Genomic DNA, 15,493 nt, shown 5'->3' on the forward strand with positions numbered 1-15,493 from the left:
TATATCTTTCAAAGGTTGCTTGTAGGCGCTTGAGTAGTGGTACACGAGCACGCATCTATTTGATATTTTACGGACTTTAGTTCTTTCTTGGAAAGAAGAACCAGGCGCACTTCAGCACAAAATTAATGCTTGATTCGGAGTTTATTTAAGGTGCCCTACAACTTTGTAATTGACATGTTTCCAATTCAAGCATTAAAAAGTTAGCTAATTAAAAACAATTTAATACTTTGTGATTAAAAAAATACTGGCTGTAAGCACACATGACTACTGCTACTATGCAGTCAGTAAGATTTCTCTAGAGCTCTTGGGTTCTTTTTAAATCTTGGTCCATGTTAACTGGGACACCCAGCATAATAATATAAAGGACACTACATGCCTCCAAATATCTCCATTGTGAGCTAATGGGTAGAATGTCAAGTGCAACAGATTTCAAGCTCTTGAGGTCATTTCAGTATCTGTCTGAGCTCTCTGGTCCAACCTGTGTCATTACTACACTATACAGGCATTGCATGCTAGCATGCAAAAGATTCCTTCAAAGTGACAGTGCACATGACATAGAAGTCAGCCTTTGTGAGACATGAAAGCTAATTTCACCATGCCTCCTAAGTGACAGTGCTTGATGTGGCAGTGACAGAGAACTAGGTAGTGCATATGATTCACACTGAAAGAATGCAAATCAAATCTTAGCAGGTGATGCATTCAGGTGATGATGGCAGGTATTCTAAAGGTATTACTTTACATGCTATGCCAGTAGTCTGAGTGGTTCTCTGCCTACCTATTATCTGGATTGGCTGGTTGTAAACAGATAAGATTGAAATAGAATAGAGTGAAAACCTTTTATTACACTGCCCCTTGACACTTTCAGCACAGCTGGCTTTTTCGTCTAATCAAAAGTATCAAAAATTGGTATATCTTTGACAGATTTTGACATAGCCACAGAGGAAGAAAGTATATTCTCACTCAAAGAATAATGTCCAGGTGCACTCAATATTACTTTCAGCATAATGTATACAGCTGCACATAAAGCACAAATTGATATGCACCATCAAACGGGCAGTACTAAAACTAAACAGGGACTTGTACCTTTCAACTAGGTCAATTACACATCAACAGCTCCAAGTATGCACTGAATTGTACAACCTTTCTCCACCGCTCATTTATTGCAAATTATGCTAAGCACAATCTGATTGCACTGTGCAAACTGAATTCAAGCTTTGCAGGTCGATGTGTGTCATCTAACCATGGGCCAACATACGCACTCATGAGAACGTTCACTCATACCCATTTCACAGTCATGAGTGTGCGAGTGAGTGATAAAGGTTGTGAGTAGACTTGAGTGATTGTCGGTGAGTGCATGCGAGTATGTATTATGCGAGTGTGAGTATACTTGAATGAGTGCCTATTAGTGTGAGTAAAGGTGAGCATGAATGCCAGTATATGTTAGTGTGAGAGGACGTAAGTGTGAATGTAAGTGAGTGCTGAAATGTGGAAGTAGAAGTATAAATGCGTGCGAGTGCAAATAGGGAGACAAGTGAATACTGATGAATGCGAGTAGACATGAGGTGAGTGAGTACATATCTAGAAGAAATAGCGAACTAGTGTCTATTTATTCAGCCAACCTATGCATTAAGTAACTAATCAAATCATATATTAACATTTTTATTCCCTCTTCTATAAGCAATACCCAAAGGTGCCAATGCCAGGCCAGATAGAAGGTCAAAAGATAAGGCCTTACATGCTCACAAAGGTAGGTGAGATTTCCGTAAATTTTATTAACGTCCAGTATCCTACACAGTGTGTCGCACAACATTTTGCAGCAAGAGGAAGTCTTCAAGACTAGTAAATTTTCATAGAAATTACGTAAGAATGTTGCAGTTATAATACGTAACTAGGGTGATGGGAGAAATTTGTTTACTTTATTTGGTTTCACTTTACAATACCTTCACTTCTGAAACTGTATTTTATACCCACCCCCTTCCCCATCTTTTGTAAGCTTGAAATTGTCAGTAGACATACCAAATGGCCTTAGAACAAGGTTGCCAAGCTCCTTCAACTTATCTGCATGGAACAAACAAAATTATTAGACACTGGAAACTATCAAGATTCCAAGGGTTAACAAAAAAAAAAAAAAGAAGCACATGCATACACAGCTGCCTTACCTAGCATTTCAGCTTGCAATTTCTCATTTCTCTCTTTGATTTCATCAGGTAGTGTCTGTTGAAGAAGCATGGATTGCATGATTTGACAATGTTATATGCAGGAGGCAAAAAGAATGCAAACACAATGCAACTGGGCCTGCCCGTACTAACACATGGCACGGCTTCTTCTGAAGTAGTGTATTCAAAGAGCCTGTTACTTTCACAGTGGTTGCATTTCACCAGATTAGAGTTTGCAGAGCCATATCTCACTATTTGTACAAGGCCAACACATTACATTCTCAAAGCGACTGAATCCCACTTTCATAAGGTGGTGATCAACACAACCTGCAACAGGTGAAAGCATTGTGCATTCTAGCACCTGAGTCCAGAGAAAAGATGCTAACTAGGATGTCAATGCTTTATGCCTCCAAGGCCTGAAGTCTCCATCCAGTGGTAAAAAAAAAATGTGGGGAGCTGAAGGTGCCTCATGAGAACAGTGTTGCCAGATGGCGCAGAGTTACATAGCCAAAACAGATGGATATTATAGCCAAAATGTAGCCATCAGGGCTAGTAGTGTGAAATGGCAAAAAATGAGTAATGGAAACAAACTATAGTAACATTCTTTTTACTTGCAAATAAAACTGCTAACTGAAAGTAACAAATTCACAGCCAAACCACTTTTTTGCTAGACTAGCACACAGCAGAGAAAATAAAACATATTACATATGCAAGCACCAAGCCCACGCCCAAGCAACGGGGGTGACTACCAGAGATACAACACAAAGAAAAAATATCAAATACAAATCATTCACCGTGATTTCCCAGTGGCTAAGGTCTAAAATTATCTGAAGCTCTACAATACAATGTTTCTCATATCACACTTTGAAGGTTTGGTGTTCTTTCCTTTGTAATGGGTGGACATGGAAATTAGGTCTTATCATAAAGCCCAGTACATCTCGCCACGCCATGGATGCAGATGTGAAAACAAACAGAAAAAGGTTGCACTAAGAGCTGGTCGAACGTATTGCGAACTTTGAAACATGCTTTTGTACGATGCCTGATCAACATAAAAATGTAGCCCAAAAATATCCACATAACCCGCTCATCTAGAAGTCATCAAGACTGACTTAGATTGCTTACTGGCCAAGTGACATGGGCGCCCGAGACCCCTTCGAGAAGAAATTGGCGCATGGTGAGGAGTCCGAGCTCCCCCTGACTTTAATCCATGTGCACCTCACACACATGCGAACTCCTAAGCAAACAAGTTAATGCACTGCATTTTGTCTTTCAGATGCCTAAGATTTGTTTGCTTATCCCACAAGAAATGCATAACTGAAGGGGAAACCGCATAAGATGACGACAAAGAACAATCGACAAAGATCTTTCTTAGCCCTCGACTTGCGCACTGTTTCCTTTTCCAAATGAAACACCAGCTAGCCCAACGTCGATCCCTTTGCATAACTGAAACTCGGCAATTACATCACTTAATTACATCATGCTTAAAATGCAATACATATTCTCATGAGTAAAGAATAGACCCTTAGGCATTTAAAGAGGAAAAATTAGGCATTATAGACTTCATTGTGGTGTCATGCGAGCGCCACACAGAACACACAAGAGGAGACACATAACTGCACTATTTGCAACTAAAGATTTTAATAAATTAGCACGATAGTTCAAAGTAAGAAAATATATTTTGAACGCTTATCTGTACCATTTATTTGAACCAGAATCTGCAAAAAAAAGCTAAATTTTAGTTCTTCCTTACAAAATTTTAAATTCTAGCATAAACAAGAGAAGATTGTGGTCAAAGTTAACAAGAGCTTTCTGGTTACGCTTTTGCATTTCTCACATGCCATTTTTCATGTGCAGAGGATGTTGGCCTAGCACTCCCTTCTCTGCACTTCCTATGCGCGTGACATTATTACCTGAATCGACTAATCCCATGCCTCCCTGTCTCCCCCTACACACCTGTTCTTATCCTTTCTGCACTTAACTTTCCCCTCCTGTTCACTCAGGCTACCCTCTACTGTGTTAGATTGCCCTATATCAACGACGAAAACCTTGAGGTGTATCAAAAAGAAACTGTTCCTAAAAAGAAGGAAAATACAACAAAAAAAGAAGCTATTGCCACAAAGTACTCCACAGAGCTGTTTCACATCTTCTTATTCAATACCAAACAACAATTTTTATGTGCCAATCTTATACTGAACTCCATAAGTATACAGGTAAACCTTTTGTGTTTTCTCACAATTTTCTTAGGCATATTAGGCAGCGCTAGAAACATGTTTTAATCAGAAGCCACAGGAGACAGCTGGCACCACATGAAAGAAAGAAGAATATATCAAACACCCATCCAACATGATGGAAGTTTGGAAATGTTATCAAAAAGTGCCTCACCATGCACGCATGCCTCGCTTCTCCAATGCTGGGATCTAGCTCCAGGACACGTTGGTAGTCCTTCAAAGCTTCATCCAGATTTTTTGTCTCCTTGTAAAGCCAAGCTCTCTTCAAAAGAGGCTTCAAATAGGAAGGGTTCAGCTCAATGGCTGAGGAAAAAAAAAAGAAAAAAATCAGCGCTAGGCCCACACACAGAGTTGCAAGGGGCCCTGAACCACTTTTTATTTAAGTGGAGGAATGCATCTGAAGTTAAATTAGGCTATTTCAGAAATACTTCGCCACAAAAAGTACTTCAACGCATTCAGCAGAAGCGGCGTTATTGGCAATCAAACATCCCTTTCGCAGTGCTTCCGCTCTTCAATGCCATGCACTGCAAAGGCTATGGCAGTGTGGGGCATGCCCACAATGTTCTGCCTAGTGAATGTCATCACGGTGCACAGTTCAAATTCGATTTTGGATGTTCACATAGACACCAATACTTCCAACTTTGGCACCTACAACGTGCTAAATGAGGTTGTCCTTAGAGTCAGCACGCCGGTGTGCTCAGCCAGCGGACTTGTCACAGCACCCCGTGGCGGCCGCAATATCTACACTACGTAGTAGACTGCAGCTACATGCAATTGCAGTGTGTATGCACAGCGTTTGCTTTGTGCACGACAAGACTCAAGTGCATGCTCAAGCTCGTATGTTCAAGTCTGGCTGCACTACGTGGTGTGGACCGGCTTTGGGTCCTGCACCAGCTTGACCGACGGATAGTAGCCACATCCAACTTGCGCATATTGAAGCGCTATCAATAGCTCAATATGAAGCGACGCCTGCCAAGGCATCTAACCAGGAGCAGCCAGGAGTGAGCACGCGATGGCAAGCATGCGTGTGGTCGGACCTTAAGTTTCGCTTGTTTCGAGGCTAGTTGAGCGTCCAAAACTAGTCAAAATTAGGGAGGCCTGTCAGCTACGACACAGAAAAGCAGAATGACTCAAAGTTTAATTCCTACGTGGGTGGCCACTACTGAGTGTAAGCAAATGATAGTCGGCTTCCTCCGGAAGTATGTAATTATTAATGAAATTCAAAAGCACATTTTCTCTTACTTCAGCCTGTTCATTAAACTTACTATATAAATATACACAGTAACAGTAGGAAGAAGCACACAGATCCAAAAACCATTCTTGATTGATGTCAGCTATTGGCAAATACTAGCCATGTATCGGGATCTGCTATATCATGAAATAAAGCATCCGGAAAAGAGTGAGGAACAGGCTTCCGTTGAAAAGAAAGCGTTTGAGAGAAAGGTTACTTTGCACTTCCCTTGTGAGCTCTATGTGCTGCGCATGACTGCAAAACATGAGTGAAATGTTCACAGCAGCGCATGCTATCCGCGGACTATGTTTTTCGCCAGGCCTGAGGGGTGGTTTAAGACCTGTTTAGAAAGATGCATTTAGCTCTAGCTTGGTGAAATTTCAGCCTTAGACAAAGTGTACATTGTACTTTGATTCACATAGTAGTTGAATTCCTTTACGAACTATATTACACTGCTGTGATTTTATAAAATTGCCACTCACCTTTTGTGCAATCTTTAATTGCCAATTTGTTCTTTTCCTGCAGAAAACGGCAAGATAATGTAAACTAGGAGGAAAATAATAACCAATACAGAATTAAAATATAAAGCCCTAACAAAATAACTTCAAAATACTGAAGAGTCTTGCTTGTATGCAACTCCCAAGAAAGTTTTGAGATGACCGACACTAGTTCTAGGATAGATTTAATCTGAGAAGCACACTGAAATGAGACAAGTTAACGTAGGGATATCCTGGACAAAAAAATATATGCGCGACATATCATTCCAACCTTACAGTGGAAAATCAGTTCTTCCTGATGTGACTGATTGGGCACAATGTCCAAAAAGACACACAGACTATGAGAGGTGCCTTAGCAGAGGGCTCCGGTTTAAGTCTGACCACTCAGAGTTCTTAGTTCTGTACCCAACGTTCTTACTATTCCAGTGTTCTTTAGATTCTAGCTTATCGCAATGCAGCTGTCATAGCCAGGAATCAAACCTGCGGCCTCATCATCAGTAACAGAACGCCACAAACACACGTGTACAAGTACAGAAATGATAGTATTGCAAACATTAGCGAACAAGAATTCTTGTAGTTTTTAAAAGAAGCACTGACGTATTTTACTCATATCTTTTGTTTAATGAAAATATACTGGCAAGTATCAGAATGCACTGAATAATTTACTATAATACTTCTTTCGATTAACCTTTCAGTTTCGGTACTCAGGAGGTGGACGAGCCATAATGACATGATACAATGGGTCACTCCATTTATGCAGTAGCTGTGGTTACCAGATGCAAGCGCAGCCAGAAGAAGCAAGCAGCATTCTTGCTTATTCTATTTCTATTTTTTTATGAGCAATGTCATCATCCCTAGCCCTATTGCTACACAACACCAGCAAGTTTTGCTCTCTGTCATGACATCATGATAATATTATGATACAAGGTCCAGCGTTTCGAAACCAACTTTACTATCAAATTAACATATTGATACAAGGCAGAAACCATCTTTAAACTGCGCGTAGGTTCATTCGCCCTCCAAGAAGACAACAGCGTACAGTAAAACCTCGTTAAACTGTACCCACTTAAACAGTAATTTCGTTTTCAAAGTAGTAAAGTCAGATCCCCAACTCAGCGGCCACTGAACATAATGTGTTTTGTATCTGCATAAACTGTACCAGCTTATTGCGTACACAGAGGTTAACACATAGTGTTTCCCCTTTTCGCCGCGCAATCCCAGCAGTGCGTCGTTCTCATTGGGTGGCCCGGTAGAACAACAAGCCTCAGAGGTCACAACAACGGCCTCCAAGCGCACTGTGCTTTTCCGTGTGAAGCCACATCAACATCATTTCCGCGCCGTGCCAGAGAGTGTTGTGGTGTCGTGCAAGCAAGGACTCGCATCATGCCGAAGCTCGGATAAAAAGGATGTCGGGTACCCAGCATACAAGAAAAATTAGACATTGTGCTATCGAACGTGACACAAAGAAGTCGGCACTGCTACGTGACAGGGATCTACTGTTGACTACAATGTATGGCATTTGGAATGCGAAGAAATTGCTCAGCAGCGCCGCTGTGGCCACGAAGAGATGTCGGCTACGAGGTTTGACTTTTCACCATCGTTGCCTCTGTTGTTGCCGAAGTGTAGCCTAACGAGAGTGATGAGGACGACACAGAAAGTGACAGCACGGATGATTCAGGCCCGACAATGGCAGAAGCTGCATGTTACGTCAGCCTCATGAATGCAATCGTCGTGACGAGAACAGCACCCCACGACTTCTGCAGCGCTACCACGCCCGTGCAAGGAGAATATGCAACGCCAACGAGGAATCTGCCATGTGAGTGTTTGCCGAGAAGAGAGGGCTGGCTGAAAAGCTGGCTCGCAGCTTCAGTAAGTTTGAGGCCGCTGTCATCACTGCAAGGCCACCGCGGCATCAAACGAAAATAATACTTTTGTCCCGCGAAGTGAATAAATACTGCGTGTTCTTTCTCTTTTAATCGCACTCTCTCAGAGTTCAGTTTTTGACAGTTAAATGGGCGATCTCATGCTATTTCGGTTAAGCAGTATTACCGTTTAGTAGATACTTTTTCCGAGCTCCGGCCAACTACAGTTTAACAAGGTTTCACTGTATTGCTGAAGAAGACATAATGGCACGTGCATTCACCGCATGCACTCGCATCGTATGTGACCACTGTCGGGGAATACCGTACAAGAAGAGGTGAAGCGGCGCTCGAAAGAAAAAGAGAAGAAGGCATTCCTATCTCCTTTTTAGAACGCGGTAGTCATCTTCTTATTTACTCCCCGGGCAAAGCTAGCCCACAATAAATAGTTGTGTCCGAACTCTTGAACTGTTCATTAAAATTCTTGTGGAGGTGCGGGGTAAAGAATTCCAGCCCCATTCGAGTTGGAGAAAGCAGCCCAGAAGCACGCCATTTCAGACACAATGGGCTCATGCCTGTCCACCAGCGCACGAGCCATCGCCTATATGGTGAGCCACCCAAGTTTCCACTTTTGCCAGAGCCAACCAGAGTAGCAGCAACACACAAAACCGAGATGACATCCCAGACCGCCTCAACCCGCATCGTTGTTGATCAGCCACGGCCTCCCAAGCCTTTCTACGGCGACACCTTCGAAGATGCCGAGGACTGGTTAGAAGGTTTTGAGTGCTTCGCAAACTACAATGGATGGGACAAAAACCAGAAGCTCCGCAACGTTTACTTCGTGTTGCAAGACTGAGCTCGAACGTGGTTTGAAAACCATGAAGCTGCCCTCCGGTTGTGGGATGACTCCCGACGGGAGCTGTTGGCCATGTATCCGAGGACAGACCACAGGGAAAGAGCTGAAGCTTCTTTGCAAGCAAGAAGCCAACAAAACAACGAAAGTGTGGCTATGTATGTCGAAGATACGTCCCGCTTATTCCGCCGGGCCGATCTGAGCATGGACGAGGACAAGAATCTTTGACATCTGATGCACGGTGTGAAGCAGGAGCTTTTTGCTGGTTTAGTTCGAAGCCCTCCCCACACCGTCACTGAATTCCGCTCCGAGGCGACAACTATGGAAAGGACACTTCAACAGCAGGGGAGGCTCTACAACTGCGATATAAATGTCGCTTTTATGGATGCTATGTCGGCAATGTTCAGGAAGAGCATCGAGGTCTTACGAGAACTCGTTAGGTCTGTAGTTCGAGAAGACCCCGAGAGGCAACAACTGAACAATGACCCTTCAGTCGTCTCTTCATTAGCAGAAGTGGTTCGCGAATAAGTGAGACAAGCAGTCCGCGAGCACAGCCACAAGCGTCGTCACCGCTACGGCTGACGGTATCGTACACTGAAGTACTCAGATGATCCCGTGGACGTACTTTCGTCACGGGAACTACCCATGTACCCAAACCTCGGCTCATGCCGCCTCCGCCCAACCGAGATACCGGAAGGCTGACGTACGGCCCACTCCTAATAGAATCCCACTGTGCTACCACTGCGGCGAAGCTGGTAATCTCTACAGGATGTGCGAATACCACAGGACGGGACTTTGAGGGTTTTCCATAAACACTCCTTGCCCAAGAAACAGTGAGCACCCTTTTGAAATCCAGGAGTACTCGTCAACGTGCCAAAGCCCACACACTTCACAGCAACATCAACCTCAGTCAACAGTGCCGCTGAGGTATTGATCACCGAGCCCGCATTCATCCTCAAGCTCCCCAAGGCGACGCTCCCAAAGCCCACATTGGGAAAACTAATATCAGCGACCTGTGGAGGTAAGGCCGCTGTCAACACAAGAACAGAGCCTCCAGCGCTGATTCCGAAATATAATAACAGACGCGAGAGCAGTTGCGGAAAGAGTGACGCTGCTTCCGATTTATGTGCATTTATAGACGGCTGTGAAATTACTGCTTTAGTAGACACAGTCGCAGATCATTCAGTTATGAGTAAAGTAGTTGCCAGAAGACTGAAGAAAGTGCCGACTCCTTGGGGAGGGCCGCAAATTCGAACTGCCGGAGGACACCTTATCGACCCAGTGGGCAGGTGCACTTCTAGAATTGGGATATGCGGCTTTACATACGTCGCTAGTTTCACTGTCCTGTCAGAATGCTCACGGGATTTAATTACTGGAATTGACTTTTTGCAGGAGAACGGTGCAGTAATCAACTTGCAGGAATCTTGTGCCGTTCTCAATGAAGCATGCCATTGTGACGTTCAAGTGTGAAGAACAATTTGATGCGCTTCACATTATATGCGACGCCGTCATGACACCCCCAAGATCCAGCATAGTTGCATTCTGCGACTATGAAGTAATAGCAGACAGTAACACTGGGCTCTTACTCGAAAAAAGAGACCTGCATGGCAAGGGGTCTTGTTCAGGTACGTGACGGGTGTTTGAATGGCTTCCCGACTAATTTTGGAAATGAAGTCCAGCATGTTGCGAAAGGAACAGTCATTGCTCGCCTTAACGATTACGTACAGATTATGGATTTTAGCCCTTCTGATGCTGCACTACTCAATTCTGACAATGTAGACTCTATACTTGCATCTATCAACATCGAAGCAGTGCTATCACCGAACCAGAAGCAGCAAATAGGGAACCTTGTATGAGAATTCACCTCGTGTTTCTCAACGACAAAAGTCCAGAGAACATCCACCGCCAAACACCGTATTATTGTTGACAATGCTTGAGGCCTATTTGCCAGCATCGCTACCGAGTGCTGCCGAAGGAGAGATCATCAGCAACCAAGTCGATGAAATGCTTAGAGACGGCATAATTCAACTATTGACCAGTCCGTGGGTGTCGCCTGTGGTGCTGCTAAAAGAAAAAGGATCAGACCTTGCGCTTCTGCGTTGATTATCGAAAGTTGAACATTGTCACTAAGCGGGATGTCTGTCTACTTCCGACAATCAATGACACCCTTGACAGACTACGGGATGCTAAATTTTTTTCCTCTCTCGACTTCAAAAGCGGATACTGGCAAATAGAAGTGGACGAAAGAGCACCTGAGAAGACAGCATTTGTCACACAAGATGAGCTATACGAATTCAAGGTGCTTCCATTCAGCCTGTTCTGCATCTGCCAGTTTTCAGCTGATGATGGACACTGCTCTCCAGGTTAAAATGGAAGTCCTGTCTTGTTTATCTTGATGATGTCGTGATTTTTTCTACCACCTTTGATCAGCAGGTGGAAGGACTATAGACTGCACTCAAATAATCAATAAAGAAAGAAAGAAAAATATCTTTGTTTCAAAGGACAACAATAATTACACAAATCCTCCAATTTAGGAGGGCCACCTAAATTACTGAGAATTCCAAGGAGAATGTGCTATAATGCTAAATGACAGAGAATAGTGAGCTTTAGCTTGTCCAGGCACAAGCAGACTGGACATTTTACCAGAGGGGCAGAGGCATGAACATGAGCTGCCTTTGCACAGTGCAGCTACCTGGTTGCTGCACCATGCACCCAACAAGACAAACACCACTAATATTGCAGTTACCAAGTACATTTTACTTTGCTGCAGGTGTAATGTTTTGGCAGCAACACGGCTACGCCACTGCCGAAAATTTATACCAGCAGCGAAGTGGAATACACATCATTACTGGAATATTAGCTCTGTGTTTGTCTGATTGAGCTCTTTGCCACCAGGTGGCTGCACCATACAGGTCATTCACGTTTGCGCCTTCATTCATCTGGTAAAATGCCCAGTCTGCTCGCATTTACCCGAATACTGGACACACTAAAACTCTGTAATGTCAAACAAATTATTGACAAAAATTTGTTTCATCTTTTTAGCATTGTAGCAAACGGTGCTGTTCACAGAAGGGACACTTTATATTACTTGGGAGGAACAATGAAATCAACTTTCAAGAAACACCAAACAATGTCTTTACTACTATCAGCATTTCTAATTGGCAGTTTTCTGCTGATCCTCCCAGTCCAATCTCTTCATTCCTTTTGAACTAATGTTCCAGCCTCAGCAATTATTTTAATGTAATTTTCTTTCATGATTATAACTCTCTGCCAATGAAACACAAGCCTTATGCCATCTTTATTTTTTATTTTAAAATCTTTTTCACTAAACTTTGCTCCTTTTCGATCAATCAGAGGGTGACATTAAGCCAAATGTAATTTTTAAAGAACAAGAAAGGGCTTCACCTTACATTTTATTTAATTTTTTATTTAATTTCTGAAGTTTAAAGAGGTGTAAACCCTCTTCTAAAAGTCCCCCCCCCCCCCCCATAAAGACCTCTCAGTACTCAATACACGAGCCTATTCCATTGGAAGGGCTAAGTGCGAGAAGGTGAATCTCCAAATTCCAAGCTGTGGGAAGTGTATTGGTACCTTAAAATTCTTCTGTTGAACTATCTCCAACTATGCAAGGTGATTTCTGGAGCTGCTTTTTGTTTTTACTCAAGATAGTATATGAAATCCATTTGGACCATAACCAATTTCATGGCACATTGGAGCTCCATCTGTAGCCAATGCCCAAATGTAGAAATTCTTCCATTAAAAAAAAAAAATCTACCCACCAGCCTAGCCCATGTGGCACCTCTATTTGAATACAGGATAGAGCGTTCTGCTGAGTTGGAGAAGGGGCATATCTTCAATGCTTCTGTGTAAGTCTCCATCGCATCAAGGTACTGGCCCGCCTTGAAGCTCACATTTCCATCTTCTTTCATCTTTAGTGCACGCTCCTTGTTGGCCTGTGAAAAATACACATAACTCATCAACAGGAGAGAACTGCTATAGTTAGCAACGCAGACACATAGTAACAGCTAGTAGCAATAAGGGCTGACAGCAAGCAGGCTTGAGCTGGAAGATGCCACTGAACAGAATAGGAAAGCAAACCTAGTAGGCAAAGACGAAGTTGAAGGTACGGCAATAGTAGGGCCCTGCTGAGAACCATGTACCAACTCACACAAATCAATAAGGCTTCAAATGGGGCTAGTTGGTACAGCATTGTTCGGTTAACTGCACCGGAATATTATACAAGAGACAATTACAAATTAAAGTCATGTAAAAACCACAATATGATTATGAGGCACGACGTAGTGGGGGACTCAGTATTATGTTTGGCTACCTGGGGTTCTTTAACATGCACCCAATGCACAGCACACAGGTGTTTTTTTCATTTCACTCCCATTGAAATATAGCTGTTGTAGCCGGGATTTGGTCCCACGCATTTGGGCTTAGCAGCACGATGCCACAGCTACTACACCACCATGGCGGGTCACAAAGGAGAATAAAAAAGGCGACACGGGCAAACATGCGAGCAAGCTTTCAACTGATTATTGTACGCAGGCACGTTATATACATAGACAAGAAATGATGGCAGAAAGTAAATCAAAACAAGAAGTAGAAGAGGGAAATGACAGTCATATATGCATTTTTGAAAGTGAAATGACAAGGATGGGTTGATCTAATATTCATCAATGAAATTGAAGGCTGCTTCTCCCAGTACCACAGAATGGGTGCTCACATGGTTTCCAGAGTAACTGTTTATCATAACATGACTTCTAGAATTGCTTGTGCTTTCTTAGAGTTGCAGTGTGCCAAAGCCATGGTTTCACTGAAGATAGGCTTTCAGCCACACCTGCGCAGTGTGCTGCCAAATTTCTTGGCAAATGGAACATACCTGTGTTCTCTTAACCTGGTGTTAATGCAGTAGCCTGTCCGCTCTATATACAATTTCCTGCACGTGAAAGGGATCTTGTAGACAACACTGTCTACACGATTAGGTGCAGCAGATGGTGAGCTTAATAGGAAGGTAACCATGATCCCTTATATGCACAAAATTTCACATGGCCTTAAATGATTGATTAGCAAAACGCACCACGCAAAGGTGTTTTTTTCTTTCCTTTTCTTTGAGCTACAAAAACAAAAGGCCAATGCAAAACAGTTAATGACACCACAAAAAAACCAACCAAGAACAGGTGCAAAATAAAACACGCCATTAGGCATTTCACATGTGTAAACAATGTTGTCTACAAGATCCCTTTCTCCTGCATTGACACCAGGTTAAGAGGACACAGATAGGCAACAGAAATGATCCAGTCACCAGGAAATTTGGCAGTACACAGTGCATGGTGTGGCTGCAAGCCTACCTTCAATGAAATGATGGATTTAGTGCATTGCAGCTTTGAACACGAGAAATTTTAGAAGCTTATTTTATGCTAAAATTGACTCGGAAAACCACGTGGGGCCGGGAGGTGCGGCCTTGGAATTCATTGACGAACGTTCGATCTACCCATCCTTGTAACGCAATTTCATAAGCGCATATATGACCAATTTCAATCTTGTATTTCTTGTTTTTGCTTACTTCCTGCCACCCTTTCTTGTTTTTTACATATGACTTGCGCCTGCGTACAATAAACAGTTGAAAGTTTGCGCGCATGTTTGTCCCCGTCTCCTATTTATTGTCCTTTGTGTAAAAACTCCAGCGCAGTTAACTGAACGGAACTCGCACGAAACGCGACTGATATGACGCGCTGGTGAATGCGAATAATGAAGTAAGCTTTGTAACTAGCATGCTTGAATCGTACACGCATAATGTGTTTTGCGCCACATCAGTGGTGGCTGTGCTTACTGCACAAAATGATGCCATGCAAGAACTGCAAAAGAACTACTGCCACACCTTTCGCTCCTCATCGGCCATCGTCTTCTCAAGTTTTTCGAGCTCTTCTTCATCTATTATATACAAGTCCTCTTCGCCATCGTCCTCGGTGTTCTCAGAGCCGGCGCCCTGCCATTTTTCTTCGAAGGCTTCACTGGTGTCCTCGAATTTGTCTTCGGAGGATTTACTGGTATCCTCTTTCACGGCAGTACCCGCCGCGACTGATGCCGATTTTTTGAGATCGTCTAAATATTTACTTTTCGGGCTTGATGCCATGATGAGACGTACAGATGGCTGCAAAATAAATACAAAATAAAATGTTATGTCTTTCTTGGTGAAGCGGCGCCCATTCAAGAGAATACGAAACCTGTCAACTGATGATGACACATGCGACGACTTAAAATAGTTGAGAACCCAAAGCAGTTCTCAGTGGCTAGATCACTTCAGAGTTCACTCTAAGCACTGAATTCAATACGATGCAATTAAGTTGCGTCGGCGTTTTCTTTTTTACCCAGCGAAAGCAGATGAGCACATTAAGATTATCGCAGCATAGTTCGCCGCTGTACAGAACCAAAGCAAACAAACATGATTATCAACAACACGCAAGCGCAATCCAGTGATCATATAGTAGCTTACCGCAACAGCAGCCTTGTACAGCCTATGTCATAAAATTTAACTTAATCCATTAACATGTCCGCATTTATATTCTCAATGGAGCGACGTGCGCGAGAAGCTTGCAATTAGTGGACCATGGTTGCTAGGGGAAGACAACGTTTCCGCAGACTTCCTGCTAGTGATTGCAAAAA

At 43.1% G+C, this 15,493-nt stretch overlaps 1 protein-coding gene across 1 annotated transcript; it reads right to left on the bottom strand.

The window, feature by feature from the left end:
- Window positions 1-1,748: 1,748 nt before the first annotated feature.
- On the bottom strand, window positions 1,749-15,462 carry LOC142566257 (tetratricopeptide repeat protein 1-like). The gene is made up of 7 exons (XM_075677101.1): window positions 15,324-15,462; window positions 14,709-14,981; window positions 12,604-12,777; window positions 6,098-6,134; window positions 4,539-4,687; window positions 2,160-2,214; window positions 1,749-2,058 (listed from the first exon to the last, which is right to left on the bottom strand). Exons 2-7 carry the CDS (start codon window positions 14,961-14,963, stop codon window positions 1,943-1,945), a joined length of 786 nt encoding a protein of 261 aa, XP_075533216.1. The 5' UTR covers window positions 14,964-14,981; window positions 15,324-15,462; the 3' UTR covers window positions 1,749-1,942.
- Window positions 15,463-15,493: the final 31 nt, after the last annotated feature.

This window comes from Dermacentor variabilis, unplaced genomic scaffold (genome assembly GCF_050947875.1).
Source record: "Dermacentor variabilis isolate Ectoservices unplaced genomic scaffold, ASM5094787v1 scaffold_12, whole genome shotgun sequence".
Lineage (NCBI taxonomy): Eukaryota > Metazoa > Arthropoda > Arachnida > Ixodida > Ixodidae > Dermacentor > Dermacentor variabilis.